General features: G+C 40.7%; 1 protein-coding gene and 1 non-coding gene across 7 annotated transcripts in view; one reads left to right on the forward strand and one right to left on the reverse strand.

The window, feature by feature from the left end:
• The window catches only part of ABCA8 (ATP binding cassette subfamily A member 8), a 77,414-nt gene that overhangs the window by 3,406 nt on the left and 58,479 nt on the right, over positions 1 to 15,529 (reverse strand). For 5 of the 6 annotated variants that reach the window (XM_007524393.3, XM_060202639.1, XM_060202637.1 and 2 more), the window contains 13 exons: positions 15,243 to 15,416; positions 14,920 to 15,033; positions 13,122 to 13,241; positions 11,825 to 11,887; positions 10,173 to 10,264; positions 8,195 to 8,315; positions 6,851 to 6,968; positions 5,395 to 5,486; positions 3,507 to 3,664; positions 2,956 to 3,031; positions 2,790 to 2,884; positions 1,314 to 1,433; positions 963 to 1,103 (listed from right to left, as the gene is read on the reverse strand). In XM_007524393.3, the coding sequence (XP_007524455.3) occupies positions 963 to 1,103; positions 1,314 to 1,433; positions 2,790 to 2,884; positions 2,956 to 3,031; positions 3,507 to 3,664; positions 5,395 to 5,486; positions 6,851 to 6,968; positions 8,195 to 8,315; positions 10,173 to 10,264; positions 11,825 to 11,887; positions 13,122 to 13,241; positions 14,920 to 15,033; positions 15,243 to 15,416 (1,484 nt within the window). Of the gene's footprint in view, positions 1 to 962; positions 1,104 to 1,313; positions 1,434 to 2,789; positions 2,885 to 2,955; positions 3,032 to 3,506; positions 3,665 to 5,394; positions 5,487 to 6,850; positions 6,969 to 8,194; positions 8,316 to 10,172; positions 10,265 to 11,824; positions 11,888 to 13,121; positions 13,242 to 14,919; positions 15,034 to 15,242; positions 15,417 to 15,529 lie in introns of those variants that run through there. The other variant, XM_060202641.1, reaches the window with a different exon arrangement.
• Positions 7,499 to 7,605, forward strand: LOC132542202 (U6 spliceosomal RNA). The gene has a single exon (XR_009553309.1). It is a non-coding gene; the product is annotated as a U6 spliceosomal RNA (small nuclear RNA).

Genomic DNA, 15,529 nt, shown 5'->3' on the forward strand with positions numbered 1-15,529 from the left:
ATTTCCATTCACATCCTAGATGGCAAGCACAAAGCAGTGGTTGAGAGAGAATATCCAGCCAGGCCTGGAACAGTTATAAACAGACTGCAACTACCTCTCAGATCCTTTGTGAATAACGGAGATTAGAAGTCTAAGGTGAATCCATACAAAAGAGGCAGATAACAAGGGTGTGACAGGTGGGAGACAGAGAGCAAGTCTCAGTTTCAAGCACTTGAATTCTTGGATGGAACTGAGTCTCCCCAGCCCTCCTTCCTGTTTTCAAAGACACAGGGCCAGTCACTAAGATCTTTGTAAAGGTCAGATACCATCAAATTCTTTGCAATAACTTCATTTGCATGGAACAGTAGTGTTTATTTTGGAACTCCTCTGCAAGTATTAAATGAAATAGTACACGGTCAAAATAATACGTCAGCACATGGTAGAACCACAAGACCTGTTACCTTCACCTCTTTAGGTCTCTTTTCTCTGGTTTGTTTCCTGTAGTCTACAACAGAAACAGCTCTTCCTCTCTTTCTTTTGTAGGTTTTCATCTGGACTAAATATGGGCTCAGATGACTATAAATCAGTGCGACCGTCAGAGAAAAGCAAGGCATTTTGTACCATACATTATTTACTTATTTATTTTGCCTCCAGGGTTATCTCTGTGACTGGGTGCTGGTACGATGACTCCATTGCTCCTGGCAGCCATTTTTATTTTTCCCATTTAATTTGATAGGACAGGGAGAAATTGAGAGAGGAGGGGGAGGTAGAGAGGGAGAGAGGGACACACCTGCCGACTTGTTTTGCCGCTTATGATGTATCCCCCTGCAGGTGGGGAGCAGGGTCTCAAACCCAGATCCTTGCACTTAGTACTGCTCTGTGTGCTTAACCAGATACACTACTGCCCGGCGCCCCCCTCCCCTACCCCATCTCCTCCCCCCTCCCCCCCCACACAGTTTTTTTTTTAAAAGCACCATCTTTACCTTTCCTGCCGAGCAGCCTGGGGGAAAAGTTTTAGAATTTCCGTGTGCAGAATTTCTGCTTGCTCAAGAGATTTCACCTTCAGCTCCAGCTGGTAATCCTTACCAAATTTGCTTTTCAGGTGTTGGATGGAACCAATACATCTGGAGGTAAGATAAAGAAAGGGTCACAACAGAAGGAATCAAAAGGCAGAGAACACAAGAGACTCCTGACTTGTTTGTTGTGAATGAAGATTTGACGGAGAAACCCAAGTCAGTAGGTTCCAGCCGGTCATTGTGCTCTCTCTTTCTCTCTCTCATCACTGACAGACTTCTGTCCATGGGGGTCAAATGCAGGTCTGGACAGGCACCCACCTCAGCTTTCCAGACACCATGATGGCCACACGATCACACACAGCCTCTGCCTCTGCCATGTAGTGGGTGGTCAGGATGGCACCTCTCTCTGTGTTTTTAAAGGTGGCCCGGATCGCCTGCCTGTATGGTCAAGAGGATGTTAGCCAATTAGGAAACTCTCTAGTTAATTGAATGGGCAGAGAAAAGGTTTTTTTTTCAGCCTGACTGTGAATCCTCAGCAAGGAGCATTGGGGGACCAGGCAGTGGTGCACCTGGTTAAGCTCACACACTACAGTGTGCAAGGATCCAGGTTCAAGTCCCTGGTCCCTGGCTCTAGGGGGAAAGTTTCACAAATAATGAAGCAGGACTACAGGGGTCTCTGTCTCTCTCTCTCTCTATTTCCTCTCCCTCTCTCAATGTCTTTCTGTCTTAATCCAATAATAAATAAATATATATATATTTTAAAAGAAAAACTTGCAAAGAACATTCAGGCAAAGTAAGATTCTTAAGTGGGCAGGTGGGATAAGGAAAGGGGAAACCAGGTGAGAGCTGCAGAATTGTAAGTAGACATGGGAAGAAGGGAATTTACAGAAAACAATACTGAACACAGGGTTGTACTGGAATAGAAGTGCTATGAGAAGACCATGCACAGGGGAACCAGACGACAAAGAATTCAACAGCAGCATTGTCCCAACCCAGCAGGAAGGAAATGAATATCCACGAAACACGTGAGAACATCCACAGATCCTGCCACCCCCACCCTTCCACCCTAATTGTCAGTGGAAGAACTGAAGCCCCGTGACTGTGTGCAAAGGTGCACCACCACAGCTACTGGCCGAGCTGTTAGAATATATTTACTTTGTCCTGCAACAAGAACTGAGAAATACGGTTCGAAAATAATTGTTCTCTGGGGCAAAGGATTCATTTTACTAATACTATTGAGAGATGCTTTATTTATTTATTTAAAAAAAAATTTTTTTAATTAATTTTATTTTTGAGAGAGATGGAGAGAGAGAGAGAGAAGAGAGAGAGAAACACCAGAGCACTGCTCAGCTCAGGCTTATGGTGGTGTGGGGGATTGAACCTGGGATTTAGGAGCCTCAGGCATGAGGCTGCATAACCATTATGCTGTCTCCCCCGCCCAAGAGATGCTTTATTTTTTAAAATTTCTTTTATTATCATAATTTATTTCTTGGCTAGAGACAGACAGAAGTAGAGAGGGAAGGGGGAGATAGAGAAGGGGAGAAACAAGAGAGACATCTGCAGCCCTGCTTCACCACTAACAAAGCTTTTCCCTGTAGGTGGGGACCAGGGACTCAAACCTGGGTCCTTGCACACTGTAATATGTGCGTTCAACCAGGTGTGCCACCACCTGGCCCCAATGCTTTTTTTTTTCCCCTCTTCTTCCACAACAAAAAATACTTTAAAGGCATATTTTAAGAGGGCTACTAGACTCACAGACATACACACTGGCCCTGCCCAGGTGACAGTGCTCACCATATCTGCTGCTGCCCCTCGGGGTCCATTCCTGTGGACGGTTCATCTAGAAGCACCACTGAGGGGTTTCCCAGGATGCTCAGCGCAAAGCACAGCTGGAAGGAGAGGAGCAGCGTCTGGAAGTGATCTGTGCGGTGCCCAGAGTAACCCAGACCCCTGCTCCTACCTTTCTCTTTATTCCCTCAGCCAAAGTCTTCACAGGAAACTTCAGCTGGTCCTGCAGCTTAAGAGCATCAACCAACCTGAAGTAAATAAAACAGAGCCAGAGACTCTTCCGGACAAGGGAGAAACTTGATGGGGGAAATGACCCCCAAAGGACAAAGATGGGAACAGAACTGGGAAAACAGATGTCGAACATCCTCAAACTGGCTGGCGTTACACCCTTCACCCCCAAGATAGGTTTTCCTTGAAAAATAATAAGAGTGTAAGTCATAATTTCCAAATAGCCATCCTACAAGTGGCATATATTTACATTATAGAACTCTTGATACATGTTAAAAACAAACAAACAAAACAAAACAGTGACTACTCTTCCCTGCCCTAATCCTTGATATGAGGGAAAGTTAACTTTTTGCACTTAGGGAAATCAGTTTTAATTGCAAATGTTCCCAGTGGGGGCTACTAAGCATTTAGAATCTCCTGAGTTTTCCATAGAGGTCACCACTTCTCACCCTCTCCCACCTCACCCCTCAGGGATAGCACAGATAGGAGGCCTACCGTGTGATAGTGACCGCAGCATCCTCTTTCCTCAGTCCTTTCACGGCAGAGAACACCTCCAGGTTCTCCTTGACCGTCAAGTTGGGCCACAAGGCGCTCTCTTGGGGACAATACCCCAGGAACAGGGGCTCCCTTTCACTGCTCCCTTGTAATAGCACCTGTGGAGAAAAATTCACTACCAGAGCCTGCTTTCTGGTTCCTAATCTCAGCCTGCATATCTTTTTTAAAAATATATATTCATTTATTATGAGATCAGAGACAGAGAGAAATTGAGAGGGTGGGAGATAGAGAGAGAGAGAGAGAGAGACAGATAGACTCCTGCTGCCTTGCGTCACCACTTGTGAAGCTTTCCCCCTGTAGGTGGGGACCATTTAGTCAAGAAAAAGACACGATATAAACAAATATAAAAAATTTTCAGAAAACACATGGGATTTATTAGATATTTTCCTCTGACTTGGTCCTTTGGCCTGCTGTTCTATTTGCCAACCTTTTGAGATCATGTGGTAAGTGTGCATAAAACAGCAATTACAATATATGTAATCTCACCTCTGGAGTTTAAGATACACTAAAAGTGGAGTTCCATCGACTTACAGAAATAAAACTCATACAACAAATTAATTTTTTAAATCTTATTTTATTTTATTATTTTTCATTATCTTTACCTATCAGATAGAGACAGCCAGAAATCAAGAGGGAAGGGGGTGATAGAGATGGAGAGAGACACTTGTAGCCCTGCTTCACCACTCACAAAGCTTTCCCCTTGCAGGTGGGGGCTGGGGACTTGAACCTGAAACTTTGTGCACTGTAACATGTGCACTCAACCAGGTGCACCATCACCACGGGCTTGAACCAGGGTCCTTGTGCACTATAATGTGTGTGCTTAACCAGATACGTGCGCTACCTGGCTACCCCCCTATATCTTGCATAGCTCATTGTCATCTTTCTGCTTCCAAACCTAGAAAAACTGGAGAAATCCTAGGGCTAAGTTGAGTTTAGTGATCAGTAGTCATTTCACATCTGAGAAGGGCTATCAGAGGGGCCAGGCAGTGGCACGCCTGGTTAAGCACACACATCACAAAGTGCAAGGACCTGGGTTCAAGCCCCTGGTCCCCACCGGCAAGGGGAAAGCTTTGCGAGTGGTGAAGCAGGGCTGCAAGTGTCTCTCTGTCTCTCTCCCTCTCTATCTCCCCAACTTCTCTCCATTTCTCTTTGCCTCTATCCAGTAAATAAATAAATATTAAAGAGAGAGAAGGTTTTCAGAGAAAAAAAAGTGATGAAAAAGAAGTATAAATACAACCTAATCTAAGCTGAAAAATCAAATCTTTCTCAACCCACTCATTTTCCCTCTTTCCCTCTTTCCTGTCACCATTCCGCAAACCTATGGTCATGTTTTACTTGCCCAGGATATACTTTCTATAGAAAATCTTGTGATTTTCTGTTTCTATAGAGGAAATTGTACCATAGGATATGTTCCAATAACCATGAACGTGATGGAGAACAGTGAATACAGCTGATTATCAAAGACTTGACTATGACACATTTATTTAAGATTCAAGCATTGCCCACTACTGGAAGACTGACCACTGGAAGTGCAAATCTATTTGCTTGATGGAACTATAAATATAATGTAAAATGCATTTGATATTGATTTTGATTGGATACAGTTCCTTCTCCTAAACTCCTTTCAAGGAAATGAAGTATTCTTCCCTCTCAGAGATTAACTTCTACGTGTATAAGCATGATGATTTGTGGATGTATTAGTGTTTCTCATTAATCACTTCCATCATCTAATGATTAAAGTGAGTTTGCTGCTTACAAAGTTTTAATGTCTCATAAATTTGTTTGGGCAAGTACCACAAGATTCCATTTCCCCACATCATTCACCTACCTGTCCAGCAGTTGGTTCTGTGTCTCCAGTTATCATTTTAATGGATGTGGTTTTGCCAGCTCCATTATGTCCTAGTAATCCTAACACCTCACCTGAAAAATGACATTAATTGATTTTAATAATACAATTAAGGAGTCATTGCTATGGAGTAGCAGCAAAAGAGTTGGAAACAGCCTACGTGCCCATCTTCAGATGACTGGCTAAAGATATTATGGGATATATATTCTATGGAATACTACTGTGCAATCAAAAAAGGTCCTTTGGGACAAAATGGATGGAACTGGAGGTGATTATTCTTAGCAAAGTAAGTAAAGACACGAAAGACAGCTACCAGACAGTTCCACTCATATGACTTACACAGACTTACCAGAAAAATAAATAAAATAAAATCCAAACAAAACAGAAGCAAGCAAATTATAAGACTTGTGAGAACTCTGGTGGTGATGTTGGGAGGTGGGAGGGTGACATTACTATTAATAATGCAATGAAGAATTGAATTAAATAAACAAATTCATTAACATAAAATAATTAAGAATAAATCCTTAGTCTGAAGCCTGGCTCTGTGAAAAAAAAATCATTGCCCTATATGATTTCGATATGCTATCTTATTAAATTGTGAGAAAGCCCTTGAGAAACTGTCATAAACTCTTTTGACATGTTTGTGGACAGAAGCTCTCAGCAATGAGCCCCGCGCCCCGCCCCCACCGCCATAGTGACAGTGTTGGGAAGTGGCAAAGTCACCCTTGGAAGCCAAGTGTCTTAAGGTTGCCTCCTGTGATCTTTTGTAGTGATGGAGCCTTAAGAATGTGCTGACATTTCTCCAGCTAGTTCTCTTGTGAACAGTAATGAACACTGGGAAATCAATCATGTTCACTAAATAAAATTGTCAGTGTTGGGAGTCGGGCAGTAGCGCAGTGGGTTAAGCACAGGTGGCACAAAGCGTAAGGACCGGAGTAAGGATCCTGGTTTGAGGCCCCAGTTCCCCACCTGCAGGGGAGTCGCTTCACAGGCGGTGAAGCAGGTCTGCAGGTGTCTGTCTTTCTCTCTCCCCTCTCTGTCTTCCCCTCATCTCTTCATTTCTCTCTGTCCTATCCAACAATGACAACATCAATAACAACAACAGTAATAACTACAATAATAAAACAACAAGGGCAACAAAAGGGAATAAATAAATAAATATTAAAAAATTTAAAAAAAATACCTAGTATTTTTTTAAAAAAGAATTGTCAGTGTTTCAGTCATGTGTTTATAGCTTGCTTACGGTTTCCATGTTAATATGACTTTGCCTCTGTTAATGAAGGTGGAGAATTCATGAATTTCAATTAGAAATGAGATTATAAATGGAACTGTCAAGGAAGGACACTCTGTTGATGGGTCCGTGAGCAAGCCAAGAAGTGGTGTACAGAATCATGGAGGTTCTGAGTCAACAGTGGAGAGAGAAGTCACTATATCCAACCTTTTCCAACACAGAAAGAGACATTTCTTGTGGCTATTTTCTTCTTGCTCTTGGCACAGCACCACTTCCTTTCCCCTGTGTACTCTTTTCGTAAACAGTTGGCAATAACGACTGGTTTCTGTAAATGACAAATAAATCGTGTCAGATCTTAATTCTCTTCAATAACTTTGAAAAAGCTTAATCTTTCCACTGGGCTGGCTGTCACTGCACACACAATCCTCTAAGAAGACCTTTTCCTAAACAGCATATTGATGGTCATTCTACCACCTATTTTTGGGGAGCAGAGTATTCAATTTCCTCTGCTAAAAAGGCAGGTGCTTAAGAGCACATTTTCTTATGCAGTATTTGCCAGACTTTCAGAACAGGAACAAAGAGTCCTGGAGAAGCACTGAATCAGCCTCAAAGGACAAGATATACTATGAATTGGACTTTGCCCTGAATTTTGTACAGAGCATTTTCCCTAAGAATTTTCTGCATCACAATTGCTCAATTTCTCCAATTCACAAGTCCCAACCCCCCCTTGGGTTTTGCAAATTAAAGTAAACTCTCCCTTCTTACTTTTCTAAGGGGGACAAATTTGTTTACCAAGACTTTTAATAATGTTTATTTAGATTAAAAGTGACTATGTACTAAAATAAAATGATCCTCGTGCTCGCTTCGGCAGCACATATACTAAAATTGGAACGATACAGAGAAGATTAGCATGGCCCCTGCGCAAGGATGACACACAAATTCGTGAAGCGTTCCATATTTTTAGATTCTGGAAAAAAAAAAAGATCCTCAATAGAACTAGTCTTGTAGATAAAGAATTTTAACTGATAAGTTATTATATTATTATTTTTTAAATGTTTCAATTAATTAATTTTAATTAATTTATTTATTTATTCCCTTTTGTTGTCCTTGTTGTTTTATTGTTGTAGTTACTGATGTTGTCATTGTTGGATAGGACAGAGAGAAATGAAGAGAGGAGGGGAAGACAGAGAGGGGGAGAGAAAGACAGACACCTGAAGACCTGCTTCACCGCCTGTGAAGCGACTCCCCTGCAGGTGGGGATCCAGGGGCTCGGACCGGGATCCTTACCGATCCTTGCACTTTGTGCCACCTGCGCTTAACGTGCTGCGCTACCGCCTGACTCCCTATTTAATTTATTTTTGAAAGAGATGAAAACAGAGACACGCACACACAAAGAAACACCAGAGCACTGCTCAGCTCTGGTTTTTGGTGGTATGGTGGATTGAACCTGGGCCTTTGGAGCCTCAGGCATGAGAGCCTCTTTACATAACCATTATGCTATCTCCCCCAAATTATTATATTCTTTTGTGAAATGGCTACTCGTACACTTACCTCTTCAAAGTTTGTGGAATTCAAAGCATGTAAGCTTCTCACTCTTTCCAGCTGAACATCTTCATCCTCCCCTTCTAGCTCTTCTGGATTTTTTTGTACATCACTCCTTCTTGGAGAAATTCTAGGGAACACAAAAACGGTCCATTAGTAATTGATTTTGAGTTTTCTTTCATGTATCAAGAATATTTAATTCTTTAAATCTTGTACTTGACTATTTGGATAAATCTACTTGAGCAATTGGTTCAATAATCAATCAATATGAACTTCCCTCAATCTGATGGGCTTTCTTTGCGGCCTCCTTGCCCCTGTCCATTCTGCTGCTGTTATTTCATGACTGTCAGCTATTCCATATCTTTAATTATCTATAAAAGCATTATTTTTTCTTTACTGGGTAGATTAATGGCTTACGGTTAAGAGTAAAACACAGTAGTTGGTCCATGTGCAACATTTCTCAGTTTTCCACATAATAATTCAACTCCCTCTACGTCCTCCTCTGCCATCATATTCCAGGCCCTGGACTCCCCCAACCCCCACACTCCCACCATAGAGCTTTTTACTTTGGTGCAATCCATTAAACCTAGTCCAAGTTCTGCTTTGTGTTTCCTTATTTTTACACTTTTTAAATTATTATTGATTTAATAATTATCAGCAAGACTGTGGGATAAGAGGGGTAAAATTCCATATATTTTCCACCACCAGAGTCGTGTATCCCAACCCCTCCACTTGAAGTTTCTCTATTCTTTATCCTTCTGAGAGTATGGACCAAAGATCTCTATGGGGTGCAGGAGGTGGAAAGTCTGACTTTAGAAGCATTATTTATCTATTTATTTTATTATTATTATTTAATTACTTTATGTATTCCCTTTTGTTGCCCTTCTTGTTTTATTGTTGTAGTTATTGATGCCGTTGTCGAATAGGAGAGAGAGAAATGGAGAGAGGAGGGGAAGACAGAGAGGTGGAGAGAAAGACAGACACCTGCAGACCTGCTTCACCGCTTGTGAAGCGACTCCCCTGCAGGTGGGGAGCCGGGGGCTCAAACTGGGATCCTTACGCGGCTCCTTGTGCTTTGCGCCACCTGTGCTTAACCCTCTTCGCTACCACCCGACTCCCAGAAGCATTATTTTTCAAGTAACATTTAGGGGTAATTTAGTAGTCTGACAAAGTATTTTACAGGATAGCTTAATGAAATATTTTTTTTCCCCAGGAACTAATGAGCCAGAATATTTGACGTCGTATTTTGGGGTTTGTCTTAGTTTCACTACTACTCTTCTAGTCTTCTTTATTTTTAATATTTTATTTTATTTTAATGAGAGGGAGAGAAAAGGAGAGAGAGAGGGAGAGGGAGAGGGAGAGGGAGAGGGAGAGGGAGAGGGAGAGGGAGAGGGAGAGGGAGAGAGAGAGAGAGAGAGAGACCAGAGCACTGCTCATCTCTGGTTTATGGTGGATCCAGGGATCAAACGTAAGACCTTAGACCCTCAGGTATGAGAGACTTTTGTGTAACCATATACTTTCTTCACAGACCTTAAACTTTAGAGATTTATTACTACAAGGTTAGGTCTACTTTTTTTCCCCCTCTTTCTTTTCCCCCTTCCCTCCCTCCTTCCTTTCTTCCTTCGAGCAGCTTATGGTGGTGTGGGGGATTGAACCTGAGAACTTGGAGCCTCAGGCATGAGAGTCTGTTTGTATAACCATTTTACTGTTTTCCCTACCCCTTAAAAAATTTCTTAAAGCTCTCTTATCATCTTATCATCTTAACAGTGAGAAAGAGCCCATAACACTCACTCTTTAGATCTTTCTTCCATAGCACTCTTTGACTTAGGTACCGTGATCTCTATTTGGATTTCTATTTGGCACATGGTTTCTGCCCCAGCTTTTCATAAAACATCTTTGTTAATGGGTTTGTACATAATAAATATTTTAAATATTGATCACTGAAAAAAACAAACAAACAAAAGAATCTATCTAAATTTCTCCCAACCTAAAGACAGGATCCTTTCTCATAGATTTCTTTCCAAACTTCCACTCTAGACATCGAAGTATTAAGACAAAGATGATAAAATGAAGTAGAGGCTAGGAATAAAAAGAGGGATATAATTAGAAACACATTGTGTGAGTATCAAAAGTGAATTAGAAATCATTGAATTTCTATAAAGGTACAACTGGCCAAATCATTACAATTTCCCTATAGTTTATTAAATTATGAAACTATCAAATTCATTTCAATATTATTTAAAAATCATTAGAAATAAATGAAATTGACTATGTAATTTCTTCTAACAGTTGCACACTGTTCTTAAAACTTGAGTAATAGGTCATCTAACTAGTTGGTCTTATAAAAAACATCTGTTCCATAGTTCATGAGTGGTTTGTCTACTTAGACTACAGATACACAAATATTTGCCTTAATATAAAGTTGACATGTATACAGGCATTTAATGGTGGAGTAAAGTAGATCATACAATAATTGCTAAAGAATGTGTCCTTACCGTACTTTATGATGACTCCTTAGTCACTATCAGGCCACCCCATCAGCCTAGTCGGGGAGTCCTGAGATTCCCAAACAGACGTGATGGGCCTAGACATCAAATAATTCCCTCTCTCCATTGTTACTGGTCATCTCTATCAGGAACAATAAAAGAGACCCCTTTGTGGGCCCCCCTTAGGACCTTGCCCTCAACTTGGATCAACAATAGTTAGAGAATGTTCCATCCTCCGAATGGAGGATGGAAAACATACTCAATGCTACACCTGAGGAAGATGGGTCCTGATATTGGGGCAGCTTGGAATGTTCCTACTCATGACCACAGAATGTGAGCTCAGATCTACAGGGATGCAGAGGTCACATAGGCTCCTAAGCTGAATATGGGCCCCAGACCAAATCAAATTGATGGGTTTTATAGTCAACAATATTTATACCCCTTCCCCATATTAAGGAGCTACTTTCTTCCCTGATCCAGCTTTCTGTCCCTTTTCCAGCCATGACATCACCTCCCTAGACAATAACTTGGATCCACTTGCATATCAGATTTCAGGCTCAGGCAAAAAACAAAAAACAAAAAACAAAAAAAAAAACCAAAAAAGCAAAACAAAACTAGTATAGCTACAGGCCCTTTGAAATATAACTTAAATATGCCTACTAGCTATCTACAAAATGGAGGAGGCCCCCCCCCCCACAACACTTTATCTGCACTATTCCAGTCTTTAGGTCCATGATTGTTCAACAATTTGTTTGACTTAGTATGTTAACTCTCTTTTCAGCCACCAGGTTCCAGATGCTAGCATGATGTGACCACATTTCCCTGGACAGACGACCCCACCAATGTGTCCTGGAGCTCCGCTTCCCCAGAGCCCCACCTTACTAGGGAAAGAGAGAGGCAGACTGGGAGTATGGATCGACCTGTCAATGCCCATGTTCAGCGGGGAAGCAATTACAGAAGCCAGACCTTCCACCTTCTGCATCCCACAATGACCTCGGGTTCATACTCCCAGAGGGGTAAAGAATAGGAAAGCTATGAGGGGAGGGGATGGGATACGGAGATCTGGTGGTGGGAATTGTATCCCTCTTATCCTATGGTTTTGTTAATGTCTCCTTTAAAAAAAAAAAGATAAAAAAAAAGAATGTGTCCTTACAATTAGGAATACTAGGTAGGGCTCAACACCAGTTGATTCTTCATCTGCATAAAACATAAGGAGCTGAAAAAGAGAGAGACAATGGTAATACAGAAAGTTTCTTTCTGTGCGTGTTTTAGTCTTATAAATGTAAATTAACCCGTTGAATTGCTCCATTGGTATGCTCCCTGATTTCACCATGAGTATCAGGTAATTTTCCATTCCAAAATGTGTATTTTGAGATTGTTTTCTTTTCTTTTTAAATTAACTTTATTCATTTATTGGATAGAGACAGCCAGAAATTGAGAGGGATGGGGGTGATAGGGAGAGAAACAGAGAGACACCTGCAACACTGCTTCACCACTCGCAAAGCTTTTCCCCCTGCAGGTGGGGACAGGGGTTCGAACCTGGGTCCTTGCACATTGTAACATGTGTGCTCCATCCAGCATGTGCACCACCACCCAGCCTCCTGAGGATTATTCTCTTTTCTATCAAGTTGTCACTCTGCTTTTATGTGAAGCAACAGAATTTAGCCATTGTTCATGTCCCTGTGAGAATCTAGAGGACTGGCGCTACCCTTCCCTTATATAAGATGAAGAGGGAGAAGGTGAAGGAGAGGGAAGAATACACCAAACCCACACTTCTGTGCCCACCCCTCATTCCATCAAGCTTTGTTTGTTTTTCCTTCCTTTCACTTCACATGGATACCTCTTCACTCATGTATTGTACCCTCCTTCATTGTAAAAGTATAGATATCAGTCAGTTAGAAAAAAAATTATTTATATTGACTTCTTCTCTAGAAAATCCATAAGATCCTGGTTGAGCGTACATGTTACAGTACTCAAGGACCTAGGTTCGAGTCCCTGGTCCCCACCTGTAGGGGGAAAGCTTTGCAAGTGGTGAAGCAGGGCTGCAGGTGTCTCTCTGTCTCTCTCCCTATCACTCCCTTTCCTCTTGATTTCTGGTTGTCTCTATCCAATAAATAAATAAAGATAATTCAAAAAAAGAAAAAAGAAGATCCCAAAGATTAGGGCTATTTCATGAAACTAATTCTAAAGGAAAGTGTGTTCAGGATTGTGCATGATTTAGCTTGCATGTAAAGACTACTCTGTTTCTCACAGTAATTACTCTTTCTCTCTACATGCTAGCCAAAGCCAAGTAAGTTTTCTGTTACATTTCAGTTGGAGCACAATGTCCCACTTGGGAGCAATTCTAAATCTATCCATATTCAACATGCAGTAGAAATCCAACCCATGGCAACACTGTCACAACCTATCCTGGGTTCCCAGACATGGGGCCAAATGGTGGCATTACTTACATGATGAGCTAAGATCACACAGCCAATTAATGTGATTTGTGGTACTAAAAATGTGGTGCTATACAAAGCGGTGTTTCCAAAGAGATCCAAGATAAGTCCACAGAGAGATACGACTGTGATCTAAAGAGAAGACAAATAGGTACACTGACCACTTTGAATATTGATACGTCCCCGAAGGAGATGGACCCTCCCAGAAAATATCGTCGTTTTAGCCCCAGTCTCAAAAACCAAACTGAAATCAGCACATCACCAGACAGTTTTCTTTTTTCTTAATGACATAGCTAAATGTCACCAAACATTCTGCCTGAAGCGTCATGAGTGAAGCATAACTGGATAGATTTAATCTCTGATACACAGAATCCATTACCGAAAAGGCAACAACTGGCACAGATCATTTTTTGGATAAAATTCAGCATATGGTATGGCCTCACTCAGTATCATTGAGAAGGTCTTTGACGCTGACTTTAAGCAAAGAAGCATAAGAGAGACAGTCTTTGTGGTGTGGCTTCATTCAATAGCAGAAGGAGACTTTCTCTTTCACATCGTAATGAAACTTGAAGGAAACCACATGACATGAGGAACTGCTGTAGTAGATTAATTCTCAATAAACATATGGGGAAATGGGAGAACAGAAAAAAGAAGGGACTTTTGTTTTACCAACTATACCAGGAGAGAAATCTATGCATTAAACAACCTGCAGTAACTCAAGTGGAAATATTAAAATACAAAATCAATCACAAGAGAACATTAGAGGTATAACTGAAACTTGCGCCTTTTCTTTTAAACAACTGCAGTGACTTCCTAAAGGTTTTTGTACTTCTCATTGCTCTGTGGCACAAGACATCATATATACAACTTTCAAATGTTCTTGTTCAAAGCTCATCTTTGATCAGATTTCTGTACTGTGAGCTTTCATGGCTTCGCACAGGCTGTGGAGTAGGGACTGTTTACTCATTATTTGTCTATCTGATTCATCAGCTTGAGACGCTGTTAAAATCTTGCTCCTTTGATAAGTTCCACTTTCTGAAGGTACTCTTGGTTCTAATTTTTATGAATTACTCTCTCTCTCTTCTATTTTATAGATTTCTTTATTATCCAGATGTATAATACAGTTTTAAGGATCAGTTCATCAGTAATTCACCTTCTTCTTGTCACTCAGATGTAGTAAGTGACTCTTTCCTTATCAGTCTAACATTCTGGAGATTTTCAAGAGTGGAAATCGTCCACTTTTCCCTCCATTATCAGTCTTAGCTTGTGTCATATTGCTAGATATATTTGCTGAGTTAATAGTTTACATCTTGGCATCCTGAACTGACCGGAAATCAGGGTAGACACTCGTAAATCACGTATCTTCTTCCTCCTCGCTTAGCTAAAATATGTGTAGCTTTACAGAATTAATTCTTAGTAGAGAATTAGGAAAGTAGCATATATAGCTGTATACTAGTAACAGTATCTGTCATCATGAATAGGTTCATGGGTATTGAACTTGGACCTCTCACTTGCCAAGTCTCGTGTGTTATTTCTACCTCCTTAGCCCTGGTCTTACTCGTTTTTCAGTAAACACAGTAACCAGATGGTTCCCTTCTAATAAAAATTTTATAGCTCAGAAAAAAAAAACTGACTATGGAAAGCAATGGTAAAAATGGGAAGAGAAGAAGGACGCAGATATTTGAAAAGATATGCATAGTAAACTAAGTATTTTAGATTGCGATACTGATCTATTAACCTACTGAAAGGATTATGAAGTAGGCATTCACAACTACACACTGCAGACAGAAAGTACAATAAAGATACTTACAATATAGAAGCAGAATGACCAGATGCCACTATTTTTCCTTCCTTTACGAAAAATAAATGAAATCACGTATGTTAAGAAGATCAGTGAGGCAGTATAACCAAGAACACACGGTATCTGAAATCAACAAGACCAAGTATCAAGACAATACACTGCAGGGGTAACTCCGAGGGTCCAAAACATTGTCAGCACACAGTTTTATAGTTATTTTTGTGTGTGTGAGTATCAGTGAAAATGTGACATGTAAGTATCAATGAAAACGGTTTGCATCTTAAGTTTTTCTCATTAAGTAACATAGTATCCATTCTATTCATATTTTCACTTACTTGTATGACTTTATTTATAAATCCAAACAGAGAGTCATAGATGTTTAAAGTGGAGTCCATTAAGTACATGAAAAGGAACATCAAGAAATAAATTGGAATATCCACCAGAGCTTGTCCAAACCAGTAAGCAGAAGAGAAGAGCCCCGAAGTTCGTAGCTGGGACCAAACTTTGATCTGATTAGGAGGCGGCAAAGATAAAAGTGGCATTTCAAGTCTAGGTTTTAGAAGTGTTGACTAAGTAAGAAAATATTCAAATAAAAGACTCATCTGTAATGATTCTATATTAT

Source organism: Erinaceus europaeus, chromosome 12 (assembly GCF_950295315.1).
Source record: "Erinaceus europaeus chromosome 12, mEriEur2.1, whole genome shotgun sequence".
Classification (NCBI taxonomy): Eukaryota; Metazoa; Chordata; class Mammalia; order Eulipotyphla; family Erinaceidae; genus Erinaceus; species Erinaceus europaeus.